Genomic DNA, 16,256 nt, shown 5'->3' with positions numbered 1-16,256 from the left:
TGTGTCATGGAAGACATTTCAGGCCGCCTCCATCATCTGTCATGTCGCGGTCTGGTATGTGTGTGGTGTTTTGGAGACCTGTCAGTGGCATCCAGTGACACTTCAAAGCGCACTCGCCCGGTTGAGGGGCATTCCCGTGTCGCACAGGGTCGAGGGAAGAGATGCACGGGGTGGAGGCTTGGCGGGCCATTGTCTCTCTGCTCTTGAGGTGAATTGTTCCCACAAGATCAAACATCAAGTGAGTCCTGGGGAGGGACATGGAGGCTTTAACTTGATCTGTAGATGGAGGTGGGGAGAGGGTGCAGGAGGTTTTCTGCCAATTCTCAGACGCTGTGTTTTCATATCGCCTTCCCTCTTAACTTCTCACGCCTCCCCACCCCACAGCTGGAGGACATGATAGCTTTCCCATGTTGCGATTCTCTCCTTGGCGTCAGCTAAAGTCTGCACGTTGAGAGGTGTGATACCGAGCAGTGATGTATTAATATTAAGGATGACTCCTGCAACCAATGGCTTCTTTTTGTGCAGACCTCAGACAAGAATGCACCCCCCTCCCCCCAGAACCCCCATGGAAAACAGCTCCTCGTACTGATTCAAAGGAGAGTATGCGTTGTTTTAAAATGCCATTTTTCCGTTGTCGATCTTTTAACAAAGATGTGAGAAAATGCTAATTTCTAAAGGTTAATGTTGGAAAAAACAAATCTTTCCGTGTGACTCACCCACGCTCACGCTCTGTGCCTGTAGATTCTTGTGTAATGACAGCATGTCAGCGATAGTACCTATTCTCAAAGCAACGTTGTGAAAGAGTCAGCGTGCACTTTGTCCGTAATGGCTTCATTGAGGGAGTGCAAGTGAATTTACGAGCCGATTCCTCCTGACATTGTGTCTTCGGAGAAAGACTTTCCGCAGATAGTGCTGGATTAGCAACAGGCCATTTATCTATGAATGTACTCTGCAAACACAAAGTAGTGAGGGCAAGACAGAGAAAGACAAGAGCACGAGTGATTCAACAATTTGGTGCATCTGAAATTCTCTGGGAATTGGAAACGCTGTTTTGTGCAGCGTTCTCAGACATAAATCACGCCTTATCTGGTGAGAATCTTCCAGGGGACATCCTCCAAGTGGTGCTGAGGAGGCGAAGACAGCCCAAGGAGGATTTACATTTGCAAGACAGTTGACAACGGGTCACCTGTGGCCTTCCCGTTTCTTTCAAACCCACCAGCCGCCACGACTCCCACCGTCGCTGCCCGTCTAGTGAAAAAGAAAACATGCATAAAACCACGGCGCTCTGTTTTCAAGAGAACAAGGAGAGAAGCGAAGTGGAGAATAAGGCCTCTCGTTCCTAATAGCTCCTCGCTTTTGATGAAACAGTTCCGTTCAGGCCACTCGGTGGGTTTTTGTCAGGTGGCGTAGGCTGGCTCTGTATTAATTAATAACACTGGCTGGTCCATTCAGGACTATGCAAATGGATTGAGGGGCTCAGCTCGAGACTGGGAGAGGGGAGACAAAAGACGCAGCCCTTACATTTCATATGCAGAGCCATGCGAGGGTCAGCGCCGCAGGGCCACTTGATAGGAAACACCGGCCTTTCCCTCAGGCAGGCTGCCGGATAATAGCCCAGAAACAAGCTCATTAAGGGAGATTATGAACCTCCATTCCTACACACGCACACCAAGCACTCCGAGCTTCCTCATCCATTCTTATTCAATTGGGGTAAAGTGGGAGAATGGACGGGGTGCATGGGGCAGACAGATGCGCCCCAAACTGTCTGCTGTGGTTATTGAGCTCCATCTTCTGGCCATATTGGCAGGGATTATGACATGTTTTTTTTAATGAACAACAGCCTTCACTGTCATGGTATGCATGGAATGATGGTCGTACATGTTGATCAACACCTACATGTGGATGTTGGCCATTAGAGAGAGCCCATCGTCCTGGAGGTTTTAACTGCACGTTGGGATGTAGTTAACGAGTGGTTTAAGTGGCGGAAAACAAGCTCTTCAAGTTATGAATGGTATTTGATTACAGTACTCTCTAAACTGTGAAGTAACTTGATCATTACCAGGTTCCTTCCAAAGAGAGAAACGGGTGCCTTCTTGTACGGAGTCGTACAAATTTTCCTCTTTTTGAATGATCTGCTGCAAGAAAAGTCTGTTAAGCTCTAGAAAACTAAAACAGAATACTTAATTAGTATTAATTAATATTATTAAAAATGCACATTTAGACGTCATGTATTGGACTGTGTCCTGTTAATGCTTTTTCCCACCTTGATTTTATTTCTTATTTCTTACCTGTAAAATCGACGTCAGCTGCTTGATGTTTGAATTTCCCTGGGGAGAATTATGGAGAATTATCCATCTACAGGTGGTCCTCGATTTCCGACGTTCCGTGTTACAAAACCAGAATTTTGGTTCGTAAACACGAGACTTGCTCGAGAAGCAGTTACAGCATGCGGCGGCAGAAGAATATGTGCCATGCACAACACAAGAATGCAGTGTGCGTCTGGCGCCGGGTGGAAGAAAACAGTGTGTGCCTGCTCAGCCACACTGACGAAGCATAAAACTTGCTTGTTAGTTAAGGTTTTACACTTCATTATGTCTCCGAAGCGGCAGTGCACCAAAGAAAAGGAAAGCCATCATCATAAAACACCATAAAAAGCTCAGAGAGAGGAGACACACCCACATCAGTATTGGCAGGATAAAGATTACTGAATGCTAATGAATGCTAGAGGGGTCATGGATTCGGTGCGCTGTTACAAGGAGATCTAGGAGAAGAGGAGGTTATCCTTTCAGAGTAGCCTTGTATTTAATCTTTTTGTTACTGTGTTTTGTATGTCCTCGACGTGTTCTGTGTTTTATGTATAACGTCTGACTTCCACTAAAACTTGACAGTTTAGGAAATGAACTCATTGTAACCCGAGGACCACCTGTATTATTTTTTACTGCTTGTGTCCTCTTTAGTTTTCTCAGAAGACCATTTAATTGTCTTTTAGATTTTTAAAGTTTTGGGTTTTGTCCCAGTAAGTTTTTCCCTGAGTGCCTTTTAGCTCCACAACGTGGGCAAACTGGCCCGTGCTCGTGCAATTTCGATGTAACAGTGCAAATAATATTCAGTGATTCATGCCCATTTTCATGCCCATCTCACTGGACCAGAATGGTGTCGGCATGGTGGCGGTCATCACATCAGTCCCGAAATGAGTGATTGATCTCAAATGTGGTCAATGAAACCCCTTCATGTTGGATGCGTCACAGCCTGAACAAATTAGCCACCTCCTCCATCACATCACTGATATGTGGGATCATGTCCGGTGCGGCCGTATTGGCGGCAGATGAAGCAGGAAGTAGCTTGCACCCCGCAGTGTGACACAGTGAGTGAATCATAGAGCGGCATGTCCTGAGTTCCCTCCATCAGCAATCCGTTGAGAATCTTGTGGCAAGCTGACTAACAGCAAAGGCATAACAGGAATTCATCTTTGGAGGCTGCTACTTTCCCATGTTTAAAAATGCGGAATCCAGCTTTCCTGTTGAATGACTCTAGCCCAAGTTAGCAGTGACCAAAGTGCGTTCCGGGGCCCATTTGGGGCCCGCGGCACATTCTGAAAATATACCCTAAACGATGGAAAAATCACTATTCATTTTATGAGAATAAAGTCTAATAACGTCTATTCAGAGAAAAAAGTGCTATTCTAACAAGAAAAAGTCTGTAATTTTACAAGAATAACATCGTAGTACGGAGAAAAATAATGTCATTTTTGGAGCATGAAGTTGAAATATAAAATAATTTTGTTTTATGTCGACAACACAAAATAAAGTTGTCATTTTTGGAAAACTAGTGTGAGGAAAAAGTTCTAACATTATGGGAATAAAGTCATAATATTAGGAGATTATTAAAGAATAAAGTTGAATTATTTGGAAAACAAAAGGAAACAACAGCAAAATTGGGAAAAGACCAAAGTACATGCCGATAACACGCCTTTTCACCTGTATCACAAAGCTGATATGCAAGGGTTTTTTTTCTTGAAGTACATATAACGTCTTAGCTTGTGTTTCCTTACAAGATATCAAAGTGGCCCTTGCATCCTTTCATTTTTCAGTATGTGGCCCTCATTGAAAGAAGCTTGGACACCCCTGGTCTAAATCCATTGTCAAAATCAGTGATTCCCCACCACCGTGCTGTGTCACACACTAGTCATTAAATGTGACTTAAATTGGTCCAAAAATGATTGTTTACTACAGATAATATATCTTTTTTCATCTATCTATGCCAGCGACACAGTGAGTAGTGAGTAACTGATACGCCAATAAAAATGTGTATTTTTGACACACAGCTCAACGCACGGCTCACTCCCCCCCCAGATGCTCATTTGCAATAGAAGTGACTTGTAATGATCAGATTAGCTTCAGCTCCAGAACCCTCCACTGCACTCTGCAGTTGCCGATGTTCATTTGCGTCACAGTCCAGGTTTAAGACCTAACTATGCCTCACACGCTTATTAAACGCATTTAAACTGTATAGGTACTCACCACTAATGACAGCCCTAATCATAATAATAAATATACATATATAATTAATTATATAACGCATCTTTTTTATACCAAAATCTGCAAATTTGCATGAATTTGGCCATGAATGCTGAATCGCAAATGTGTGGGGATCCACCGTACGTGATCAATCTGCGTGTCCACTTGTTCCCCAGAATAAGTCATGGCACGCTTGGTGGTGTGCAGATTTTTAACATGCAAAATATGTGCCTTGGCTCTGTAGATATGTCAAATGAGGCAGAAGTTACGACATTATTCCAAAATTACAGTTACATAATCCCAAGGGAGGGTCTCAGAGATAGGGTCTTTTTGTTCTTGTGCGTCATGCAGGATGAATCGTTTAAGTAGCTTTCTTTAAACCATATTGTTACTTCCATGCTGTTTTGCATTAGTGCTAATAGGATTAAGGTTGGGCTCTAATCCTGTCCCATAATAATGACAGTTGCCACCTTAATTAGTATTTTTGCTTAACATGGTAAATAATCACTACACCTGTAGAATACAAGACCTTCATTTATTGAATTGGAAAAAGAGGAGGGGCATTAGAGGGGAGAGTTTGGGATTGTCTTCCAGTTTACTTGGCTGTTGTTCAACTCTCCAGCGCAAATGAATTTACACGTTCAATGTGCGTAAGTTGCAGCCACCCGCTAGGCGTGTGCCATGCAGGGCAGCAGACGATGTGACCAGAGGCCAGAGAGGATGGTGTTTCAGTGAGTCGGCGACAGCGAGGAGAAAGGGCCATTGACGGGGCTGAGAGGCGTGCAGGCCAGACGAGGCAGCCACCGCTTACACAAAGCTTTCCATCGCAGGCATCCCCACTCGTCCCCATACACAGTTTATCCTCAACAAGAATATCAATGAGCCGCTCCTAAAATACGAGCATTCTTCGCCAGGCCCGAGTGTCGGGCTGCATCGGCTGCACGCGTGCGTCCTTGTTTGTTGTTGTCTTGTCTGGAGGGCGAAAAATCAGCTTGCTACCCACTGCCTGCCACTCGGCTCTGCTACAAACCGAGCTCTGTGCCCCCTGCATGTGTGTGGTGTGTTTGTGTGCGTGTGTGTATATCATTCCTTGCCTGTGAGGTGTGTGCCCCCTAGCCTGTCAGTCTGTGCTCACATCACACATGCAGTAAATCCATGTATGTCTTTGTCCTTTTACCCCCCTGGAGAAAGTTGCGCTATTACAGCAGTGATGTAATGCAGAGGGTCTTTGTCTGCTCTTTCCTCTTGGCTCGAGGTAGTCTTTAATAAATCGGCCCCTTGGCAGAGGCCCAGCGGCGAACACAGGGGTGTATAATAAGTTCATTTATTTGTCAACACTGAGCCCACAAGATGAGAAAGCGCCTGGTTCTGCATGTTAAAAAGGCAGTGAGGGGCTGCCTTTGCAGTTATCAAAGGGCCCACCTCTTTGATTCCAGCTGGACGAAAAAAGAAGGAAGAAAAATCTCCTTCAGAGCCATCGCATGCCGTTTGCTTTGCAATTGAATATGGCAATATGTTAATGAGCAGGCTGCCTCCATACCCCCTCCCGCTGCCCACTGCCCCAGCCCATAGGTGGCCCAGGAACAGAGGCATACTTGTGGGGGGGAGGATAGGAGGTGAGGGTCACTGGAGGGCGACTCTTTTCTTCCTCCAAAACCTCACAAGGGTCTGGACACAAACTTGAGAGTGATGTGCAGCAGAGATGTCAACCCCCCCCCCCAATGCTCTCCCACCACGCCCACCGCCTTCCCGTCTTTTCTCCTCGTGGCCTTGTCACCATTCTGTCCATCCCTCCTTCTTCATCTTCCTCTCCCCGTTGACCCCCTGACCCATCCTCTGTCCGGCCACGCTCTTTGTCCGGTCTGTCTGGCTGAATTGCTATCAGCAAACGGGATGGATGCTGTGTCTCTCAATTGGGTGAAATGAGGTGATGACTCCGGACAATGGAGTCGCACTCTTCTGCCTTCCCTCTCTCGGGCCCGCCACTCTATTAATATGCTAAAAGATAGGAGGGCCGCCAACGCCAACCGCCGCCTGTTGTCGTGACAAAGACTGGGGCATGTGTGTCATTCAGCAGCCCCCCGAGCAGGCCATGTGCTTTCCAAAAAGGTAGAAGTTGAGCAAGACGTACCAGAGAGAATAGCGCAAGTGAGAGACAGCGATTGTGTTGCTCTCTCTATCTTCCCCCCCCCCCATCTTCTCTCACTCGCGCCTGTATGCCAGTTGCCTTGCCTTTTCGGGCTTCTGGCCCGTTCACAAGCTGTCTCATTTGCATTATGAATGACAGTGAGGGGAGCTAACAAGGTTATTGGTCTTTGAGACGCACGCCTGTGACCACACGTGGAAAAAGGACCTACAGCAGTGAGCATTGGCAGAGGCACTGAGCCTCTTTATTCCTCCCTTTCCAAGCGCTATGGGGCTTTTTCAGCGAGCACACGATTTACTCAGGAGATGGAAGAAAGGGGGCCGGCCTGAGGGGGGCAAGGGAGGGGGTTTGGGGAGAGGGGGTGGAGCAGGTTAGGGAGGGCGGCTGCTTTTCAGCTCCTTTACAAGCCAAGTGAACCCTCATTATCCAGGCTGCTGGTCATTAGCGAGCGCTGCGTTCGAGCTGGGCGCAATAGAAGGATTAATTATCAACTGACTGCTGGATTACCAAATCATACAGTATTGTCTCTGGGAACCACATGCCTGTACTGTTTTTTGGGGGGGAGCATAAACTGACATTTTTCTATGGTGCCAGCTGAATACATAATCCTCCAGTAAAGAGACAGCTGTATCCACTTTAATTGCTTGTTTGAAGTAACAAAACAGCCTCCTGTTTTTATGTCTTACCGATTAAAACTAGAAGTGCATGGTCGGTAGATGACCAAAATGTATTTGTAGCGGGACCAAATGAATTTGTGGCGGGCCACCACACTGATATGCACTATAAAAGTTTCAAAACAATCCGGTTCCAATTCTAAGGTCATTTGAATGGCATGAAGAGGTAGCATTTTGGTACTGAAACAACCACACACATAACCGTCAACTGTGAATCCAGTGAAGTACAGCAGGGTTGGCTGTACGTTGTCCAGAGATGGTCACATACAAAAAAACTGAAGAATGTAGGGGGACCGTTTTGATACATTTTGTACATTAAAGATGCACAAACCAAGCCAGTGTAGTGCAGGTCAGTGTATTCTAAGCTGTCTGAACAACACATCCGAAGCAAAGTAGTGTGATATTTCATAATACATCTCATTTGGATTTAATTAATTGTATTTTTAGATTAAAAAATGAGCCGCTTGCCGAAACCACACCCCTGACCTGCAGTCTAGAAAGGAGATTTTGTCAGGCTGATGTAACAGAGTGTTTTCCATCCAGTTTTATTAATATGCCCTAACATTGAATGATTCATTCCCTTGCCTGGTCACGCTAAAACTCTCCACCAAGTTTCATGAAGATTTACGAGCAATCCAATGCACAGACAGACAAATAAACAACAAGTGAAAACCTCTGCAGAGGCAATTATAGCGGCGGCGCTTACACGTTGACTCAATTAGCTTTTCTTCCTCTTTAACAGATTTCAGATTCGCCATGTACCCTCCATCCATGATTGCCACAGGAAGCGTGGGGGCAGCAATCTGCGGCTTGCAGCTGGACTCTGTGAACCAGTCCCAGTGGGGGGACAGTCTGACAGACCTGCTGGCCAAAATCACAAACACAGAAGTGGTGAGTTTATTCTTTTTTTTTTATTTATTTATCATTTGAAAAAATGAAATTATTGGCAAAAGAAGTAAATACAGTGGATCAATGCGTGATTATACAGGTAAACATGTACCACAGTTATAAAGCCTAAATATATATTTACGTGTTTATATCTTTACGCTTCAATCTCACTTTTTTTCACCAAGCATCACTTTGTTTGGCGGTCCTTGAACGCACCATGTGCTGTGATATGCAAAAGTTTGTTATTGTTTGGTTATGGAAGCACTCGTCAATCCGGCCTCAAAACTTGCAGCGAGGTTGAGACAGACACCAAAATAACCATATTGATCCAAATCTTACCACCATCAATCCAGCCGAGGTGAACGCAGGTTAATAATATATGAGCCTACGTTGTTACTGGAATTGCCAAAGACAAGCAGTGTGGATTCTGTAGCCGCGGCTTGAAGAAACCCCTTCTCTAGCCTGCTAGCATTTAGTGCCAGCCTGACGACCAGGTTAAAGGCTACACCGTGGCTCCGATTCCATCTATTCATCGCTTACATTGGTTTTATACGTAAAATGCGTTGATTAAGTGTGTGGGGCCTTAAACTTGGATTGTTCGCAAGGGTTCTGGAGCTGAATCTAATCTCATAATTACAACAGTATTACAACGTTGCAAATTTTGATCCAAAATTCTAGGAGAGCAGAGGTGGTCCCAGACAGTAAAGCCACGCGAAAAGTGGGGATCGACTGTACTAGACCCCCTTTGACTCACATTGGTAATAACCACCTTCACAGCACATTCACTTGTAGTCTAAAACACCACACTCTCCTCAGCCACTTCAGTAATACCAACCTATACAAGGGCTGCGTAAAAAGTTGTGCCTCCACATCTGTGAGTATGTTTATTATTGTGGTTCGCAATGGCGTAGAACTGCATTGCATCATACTGGGAGCTGTCTAATATTTTGGTTATTTAGCTACGTCAGATTGGCAGGTGAATATATGGTGGTTCTGTAATTCATGCGATAATCTTAAGTCATGGAACATTTGCTTCCTGCGCGTTGGGCTGTTTGTCAAAAAGTTGACTGTTAGCAAGTGGCAGATTTCCGTCTGAGTAGGGCCTCCTCGTATAAACAATCCTGGGAATGCTGCTGTGGTGGGTAAGACGAGTCCAAACAGCGGCAGGACCGTTAGCAATACCTGGCATTCATCATGTGTCGGCCCGTCTTGACGTGCTCATTTGGGGGCATGAAACGACTCAAAATCATTTTTATTTGAGGTTTTTTTTTTTTACATATATCTAGCCCGTATCGGTAAAGGTAAAGTCTGACATGACCAAAAATGATAGTGTTTGCACTAGTTGCTTTAGTTGGAACGTGTGTGCACACTACACAGGGGGCAGATAACAGCAGCCCCCAAGCCCTGGTTTGTTAAACCCCGGCCCAAAGGGAGGCTAAGGAGGAGGGGGAGGTGGACCATCAGCACTGCATTGGGACAATCAAGTCTCGCCCGCCGCCTCCTTTCGGTTCCGTAAAGCGTCACTGCTGGAAAGCATGGCTCCCTCTGGTGTGTGCTGTGTGAAGTCTCGCTCACCAGCTGAGGAAAAACAAATAGTTAGCCTCAGCAGCACAGGACCTCAGTGTGTTTAGACTGCACGGCTCAGGACATGAGGGAATTAAGTCGCTCTATGGCTCTATGATCAACTCCCCACATTCCTGGATCCAGACAAGCCGCGCTTTGCAGCGCAGGCTGGAGGCGAAGCAGAGGGCACCTTTCCTAATTCAACATATATGAGGGACTTAAGTATGAACTGCTTAGAAGCTAGCCAAAAGCAAACATATTGGGTATGTTTTGGTTTGTAAAGTTACACAAGAACTTATCAGATCACCGCTAGTGAGACTCAGCTTCAAGAAATATGAATTTATGCTAATTGTATTTATTTTTACACGATTTTCATACCACGGAGCATGCAGGCACACTAAAAGAGACTTTTCACAAAAGTTGATCCATGTCATAGTTCAGGTCAGCACCCAAGGGCCTCCAGGACAATTTAGACTGCAATCACCAGGGAGGTAGTTTGAACCCGAGTCCAAACGTACACATACGCTTGTGTATTTGTGTTTGGCCAGCAAGAGAGTAGAGCTAAAGCTAGCTAAAGAGCCAGGCCAAATGTGAGGGGAAAGTTTCGCCAAAGCTGCTGATGTTGCTGCCAATGGCATCACGGCTGAGGCCGCCCCCTCCCGGCACCCTGCTGGCATCTGCGTGATCCACAAGCTGCGGTTTTCCAATGGAAATGTGACAAGGCTCAGTCACCACCTTGGGCACGCTGGAAGAATGTGCATCGCTGCACACACACACACACACGCACACGCAAACACACCTGGTATGGCCAAGCTGGGCTGTCGATGTGAGACTTTTAGTGATAGTGGCACATTGTGCGATGACGGTCCACCTCTGATAAAGGATTTTTGAACCTACGGCAGTTTGTTGACACGGTTTTCCTGCACTTGTGCATATTTTTATTTAGATTCTTGATGGTGGAATCCAGGTTAATACGTCCATCCATGCTTTTACTTAATGATGTCACTACTTAAAGCTTGATTTACAGGAAGTGACTGTATGCATCTTTTGATGCCGTGTAACTAGACAGCAGTTACAGTATGTCTCTGTTGTCATGTATTACGTCCAGTTAGCATTTGCTATCAAACATTCCCAAAATACAAGAAATGAAAATGATTATGGAAAAGGCAATGCAGCCGAAATCAAGGCAACATATTAAATATTTAATAATAGTTTCAGAACGGGAGGAGTAGAAAAACACGCATTTCTATAGTGGAGTTCATGACGCAAAGCAAAGCCCTCAAACAATTCACTTTTTTATACATAACCAGCCGCTACAATTGAGCGGATAACTTCTGTATGGATATAGGCATCTTACGGCTGAGTTAGTTCATCCATAATCGGTAGATGAAGGTTTCATCTGTGTGTAGTTTGAGACATCTGTTCACCATTGCTGCGGGGGAGCAAGAGGAATCAGGAAGGGAGCTTCATGTCAGCTGCCTGATGTCATATGACATCTGCAAAGTGATGATTACGCGATCGACCCAAACTACATTTGTGATCGACCGGTAGCTCGCGATTGACGTAATGGGCACCCTTGCCCAAGACAGACCAAATCAGTAAGAACCAAACACAAACAGTTAGTGGTTTGGTCCGCAACATATCACAAAAGATGCAAAAATGTTGATCACTGTTTTTTAGTCAAAGCTGATGTGTGTGAATGCCTTGTTATGCCTAAAACACAAAGCTCTGCTTTCATGGACGGCTAAAGAAATTTAAAAATATTGGCATTCGAGAGGCTGAAATCGGAGGATATTTCCATTTTTAAATTTAAAAAAAATAAAACGAATACCAAAATAGTTGTCGATTAGTTGGATTGATTCATTGTTGCAGCTTTTTTACATTTTTTACATTTTATGTCAACAAAAGCGGGCAGCCCTGTATGTTGACGTCGACGTAAGCAGGTACTTTTTAGGAATCGGAAGAACACGGTGGACCGGAACTTGATGAGTTGGTCGACATAGACAGGTTGTCCACATCAGCTGGATCGACTTAAACGGGCTCCACTGTAATACCTTAGCGTTATTAACTGTCTTGTAAGCAGTGGTGCATGGTGCAATTGGTACCTGGGCCTTCAGTGAGGACTTAACAGGCCAGAATTTTTTTCGACACACTAATTTTAAAAATAGATCGTCAAAAGTGCCATGCCGGGGTCTCAGACCTCGGTCGCCCACTTATGCAGTGGCAATACAATGCAGGGCAACTCCAACACAATAAGTGTTGACCAGACAGCCACGACAACAATACTGTATTGCTAATAATAGTCCCCTTATCTTTGAATACATGGTTACTGATACGCCTGACAGAAATTACTGCTTGTGACTAATTTTAGTGACTAATTTCCACCGGTGAGCGGCGATACACCGGCGCTTACAAAGATGGCACTCAGCCAAATGTAACGATCACAAATAGAACAGCCCGATGATTGAGGGTTCATATAACTCCACACATGTACACTGTAATACTATAACTGTATACTGTATACTACTGTATACTATAACTCCTTCTCAGTCAGCCACTGTGGGCGTAAGTTGGCTTGTTGAACAGTTTTGCATCCAATCAGAGGACAAAGTGTTGATGTCACTGAACCTGAAGTCTGCCCCAATGCTAATAGTGTGTATGTGACATGGGCCAGCACTCCTATTCTGAAGGCCCTGGACAGATTAGATTAACATGGCAACACATAGTAGCTGAAATCTGATTGGACAAAAATTCTTAACATACAAATACATGACTGAAAGCAGTGCACCCGAGAGACACGCTACTTAATGAAAATAATTGACCACTGGAATGAATGAATACATTTTCATAAAACAAATACTATAATTGTAAACTATAGTTGTAACTGTATGTCAGTGCTTCTAATACTGTTTTTTGGTGACACTGTCACCAAAGTATGTCACTTTTTAATAACCTTACTTGCCATACAAGTGTAGAAATAAGTTACTTTATGTAAAATGTAAGAACACTGAAACGCTCTATCATAGCATTCTGCTCTTCGTCTAGTCTCGTTACAGAGGCATGGAAGGCCACCACTTCCGTGACTTTAAAAAAATATATAATTTCAGTTCAGTTTTATTTAAGTCTCTCATTCATGTTTTTTCAGTCCCCAAGAACACAATTCCCCTTTCCTCACCCCAATCTTCCCCTTTTGTTTTTGTGTCGTCAAGCTGCAGCAGAATGTTTTTATTTTGGAAGATGATCCCTTAACTAAGTGAGTTGTTTTGGACGAAACAGAATTTGTTTTTAAATGATGCCGTTTTCGATTGTTCGGACTCACACTGTCAGCCTCTTTCTGGGAGATTTTTGAGATAAGTTTGTGGGTTGTTGTGCGTCTGCCTGCTCGCCCCAGCTTTGACCATCCAGTCTTGTGCGGTACAGTCAGCACTTGAAACACATTCCACGGCTTCACGCATTTCTCTCTTTTGGTTTAGTCTGTCTGCACGACTTCCCTCTGCTGCCAGTGTGACAAAGGCCGCCCAGAAATAATGTGCATGCCTTGTCACAAAGACATATTGTTGCAATATGATGGATGCTTGAGTTGGGAGGACTGACAGAGAGAGAGCGAAAGAGAGACTGTCATGTGTCGCCCAGGTTGCGCTTTATCTCCAGACATCTTCACTGCTGTTGGTCCTCGCTGGGCAAGCACCTTCTCTGAAAACACTGCTAATGTTTCCAGTAGTCACACATTGAAGCCATTAAACTTTCTCAAATAAAGCCTATAAGGCTTGGCAAGTTGTTGGAGTTGCCGCTTTAAAGCGCAGCAGAGACTGTGAGAGTGTCTTATTAGAAGTGAAGGCATGCATTCTTGCGGTACAACACAGGCAGTTCCTGTACATGTTCAGAGCTTTGCTTCGTTTTCTCACAGGAATTGAGATTTTATGACCATTGGGGGGCATGTTGGTGGGCAGACTGTGTGTGTGTGTGTGCTCATACACCCATGTTAGTGGTCCCTTCAGAGCATGCACGCTGGTGACTGGTGTGGGGGCAAACTACGGCCTAACTACTGCACATTGCTAAATCAGTTTTGCGATGCTATTTAGATGAGTCGCACAGAACATAGCCAGAGGCAATCTGAAACTGGTTACAGCGATCCATACAACCCTCTCATGCCTGTTGCGAACAGAAACAACGCACGCATCGTGTGCACGTACACCCGTATCTTCCCACTGCAAGGCATGCTGGGTAGCTTGCGGGACCCTCTCTCTACCAACACATTGCCATTTTGTCGCATTTTTGCTTGTCGGGGAGTAAACAAGGTGTGACGTTCACATACTTGACATTCAATTTTTAATATTTCTGCATGGGGAGGGGGATTGCTGTCCAGCATGCACACAGCACTTGGAAATAAAGCAGGGTTGTCCAAAAGTTGGGCGCGGGGGCCATTTGCAGCCCGCAGATGTTTTTTTTTAACCAAGACACATCAAAATATTATTTAACAAGAAAAAACAAACAAGAGAAAGAATGGAAAAATCTGCAGTCATTGATAAAATGATGACAAAAAATTTGTAGCATAAATTGTAAATTTTAAATATTTAAATTTATTGTATTTTTATTTTTTTATAATATATTTTATTTTTATTTTATTTTTTTTTTATTTTTGGGAAAATTAGGTGGGGGGAAGTTATAATATGGAAATAGAGTCATAATTACCAGAAGAAAATTTACAAGATGAACGTTGAAATAAACAACAAGAGCAGAAATGGGGCAAAAACAGTTGTAATTTTATGACAATAAAGTCAGAATATTAAGATAAAAAAGGCGTATTCTAATGAGAAAAGTTGCAATTTTACTAGAATAAACACATAATATTATGTGGAAAAATAATGTCATTTTATAGCGTTTAAATATTAAAGAAAAACTGTGTTATTTTTTAAAAATCGTAATACAGAATAATAAAATAAAGTAATAATATTCTAACGAAGTCAAAATATTATGGGAATAAAGCCATAATATTTCAAGAAGAAAATTTAAGGAGATTATTTATGAAAAAAGTAGAAATATTTAGAAAATAAATTTTAAAAAACAGCAAAAATGTGGGGGGAAAAAAGCAAAGACAGAAGTTGATACTAACAACACGCTTTTTCACCTACATCACAACAATGAGATGCAGTTTTTTTCTTGAGGTATAGATAACTTCTTAGCATATTTGCTGTACATATGTTGCTTTAAATATCAAAGCGGCCCTTGCGTCCGTTCATTTTTCATGTGGCTCTCAGTGGAAAAAGTTTGGACACCCATGAGTTAAAGTTCCGTGTTGTTGTTAGCACTTAGTTGTTGCATATTACATAGTGGTTCAGTTTTGCTAATGTGTTAACTTTCTGTGGATGTGCGGTGGTGTTGTTTTGTTGCATTGTGAGTAAGGCTGTCGTTCTGTTTGATGACCTGCTCTGTCCGTTTGCACTAGATAGCTGTTGACTATTGCTTGCTTCAGTTCAAGTGCACATTCTGAAGTGCCTCTGATCATTCCTCAAAGTTGCCGTCATGTTGTAAATCCCACATCTTTTATTCTTGTACATTATGGGTGTCTTATTTAGTAAAAACCTGAAATATTCAGCCCCGTTTTTTGATGTGGTGAGTCAAAAAGTTTGTCTGCTCCTGCTCTAAAATGTAAATAAATCAAAGGAATAGACACCAATGTTGACAAATAGCAAAGATTTATTAGTGGGGATTACTTGAAGATGCTTGATAATCTGCAACCCCACCACCACCACATTGTCCTCTATCAATAGCCATACGACGAGTCTCAAATTTAGACACGTCTCATGCATGTTTTAGCCTGTAATATATGGTGCTGGTTGACCTTTGACATCATGGCCTTTTGTCAGTGAGTCGAGTGCAGCTCCTGAAGAGCAGCTCTGTTGTGAGTAATGTCTACTTTCTTCCTGGCCCGGCGGCATCAGAATCGAGAACACAGGCTCAAACTGTGGCCCATCAGGATTAAATTAGCTACAGTTAAAAAAAAAAAAAAGGGGTGTACTTTGAGCCGCCCCTCTGTTAGTTAGGTTCGAGGAACACAAGCAACTTTTGTTGTCATAGCATCTCACCACCACTAGAGAGCAGTGTTCTCTATTAGCGACCTTAGATAGTGTTGCTGTCAATACAACATCCCTGGGATGCTTTTGCCAACACTCTATTCAGCACTCAGAAGCCACACACACACACACGCACACACACGCACACACACCACTCTACCCCCGCACAGTGGACCATCCATCACAGACGGATATGAGGGCTCAGTGCTTGCTGAGAGGCTACTCTCCCAGGTGGATTCTCACATTGCCGCGGCTGCCTTTGATTGTGAAAGGCGAGCCGGCCGGGTCTCACACGGATCCCCCGCAGGCAGGCAGGCACAAGGACTGGCTCTCGTTAAAAAGGCACCACCTTTGTGTTTCCCACAGGAGGTGGATGTAATTAACATAGCTTTGG

The 16,256-nt window shown here is 44.0% G+C and overlaps 1 protein-coding gene across 3 annotated transcripts in view; it reads left to right on the top strand.

Annotated features, from left to right (window-relative positions):
* Nucleotides 1-16,256, top strand: part of ccnd2a (cyclin D2, a) — a 205,026-nt gene that overhangs the window by 183,423 nt on the left and 5,347 nt on the right. For all 3 annotated transcript variants that reach the window (XM_054775443.1, XM_054775444.1, XM_054775442.1), the window contains one exon: nt 8,080-8,228. In XM_054775443.1, the coding sequence (XP_054631418.1) occupies nt 8,080-8,228 (149 nt within the window). The remainder of the gene's footprint in view (nt 1-8,079; nt 8,229-16,256) is intronic.

Source organism: Dunckerocampus dactyliophorus, chromosome 5 (assembly GCF_027744805.1).
Source record: "Dunckerocampus dactyliophorus isolate RoL2022-P2 chromosome 5, RoL_Ddac_1.1, whole genome shotgun sequence".
NCBI classification, from domain to species: domain Eukaryota; kingdom Metazoa; phylum Chordata; class Actinopteri; order Syngnathiformes; family Syngnathidae; genus Dunckerocampus; species Dunckerocampus dactyliophorus.
The sequence above is the reverse complement of the archived record's forward strand: the minus strand, read 5'-3'. Positions and strand labels throughout refer to the sequence as shown.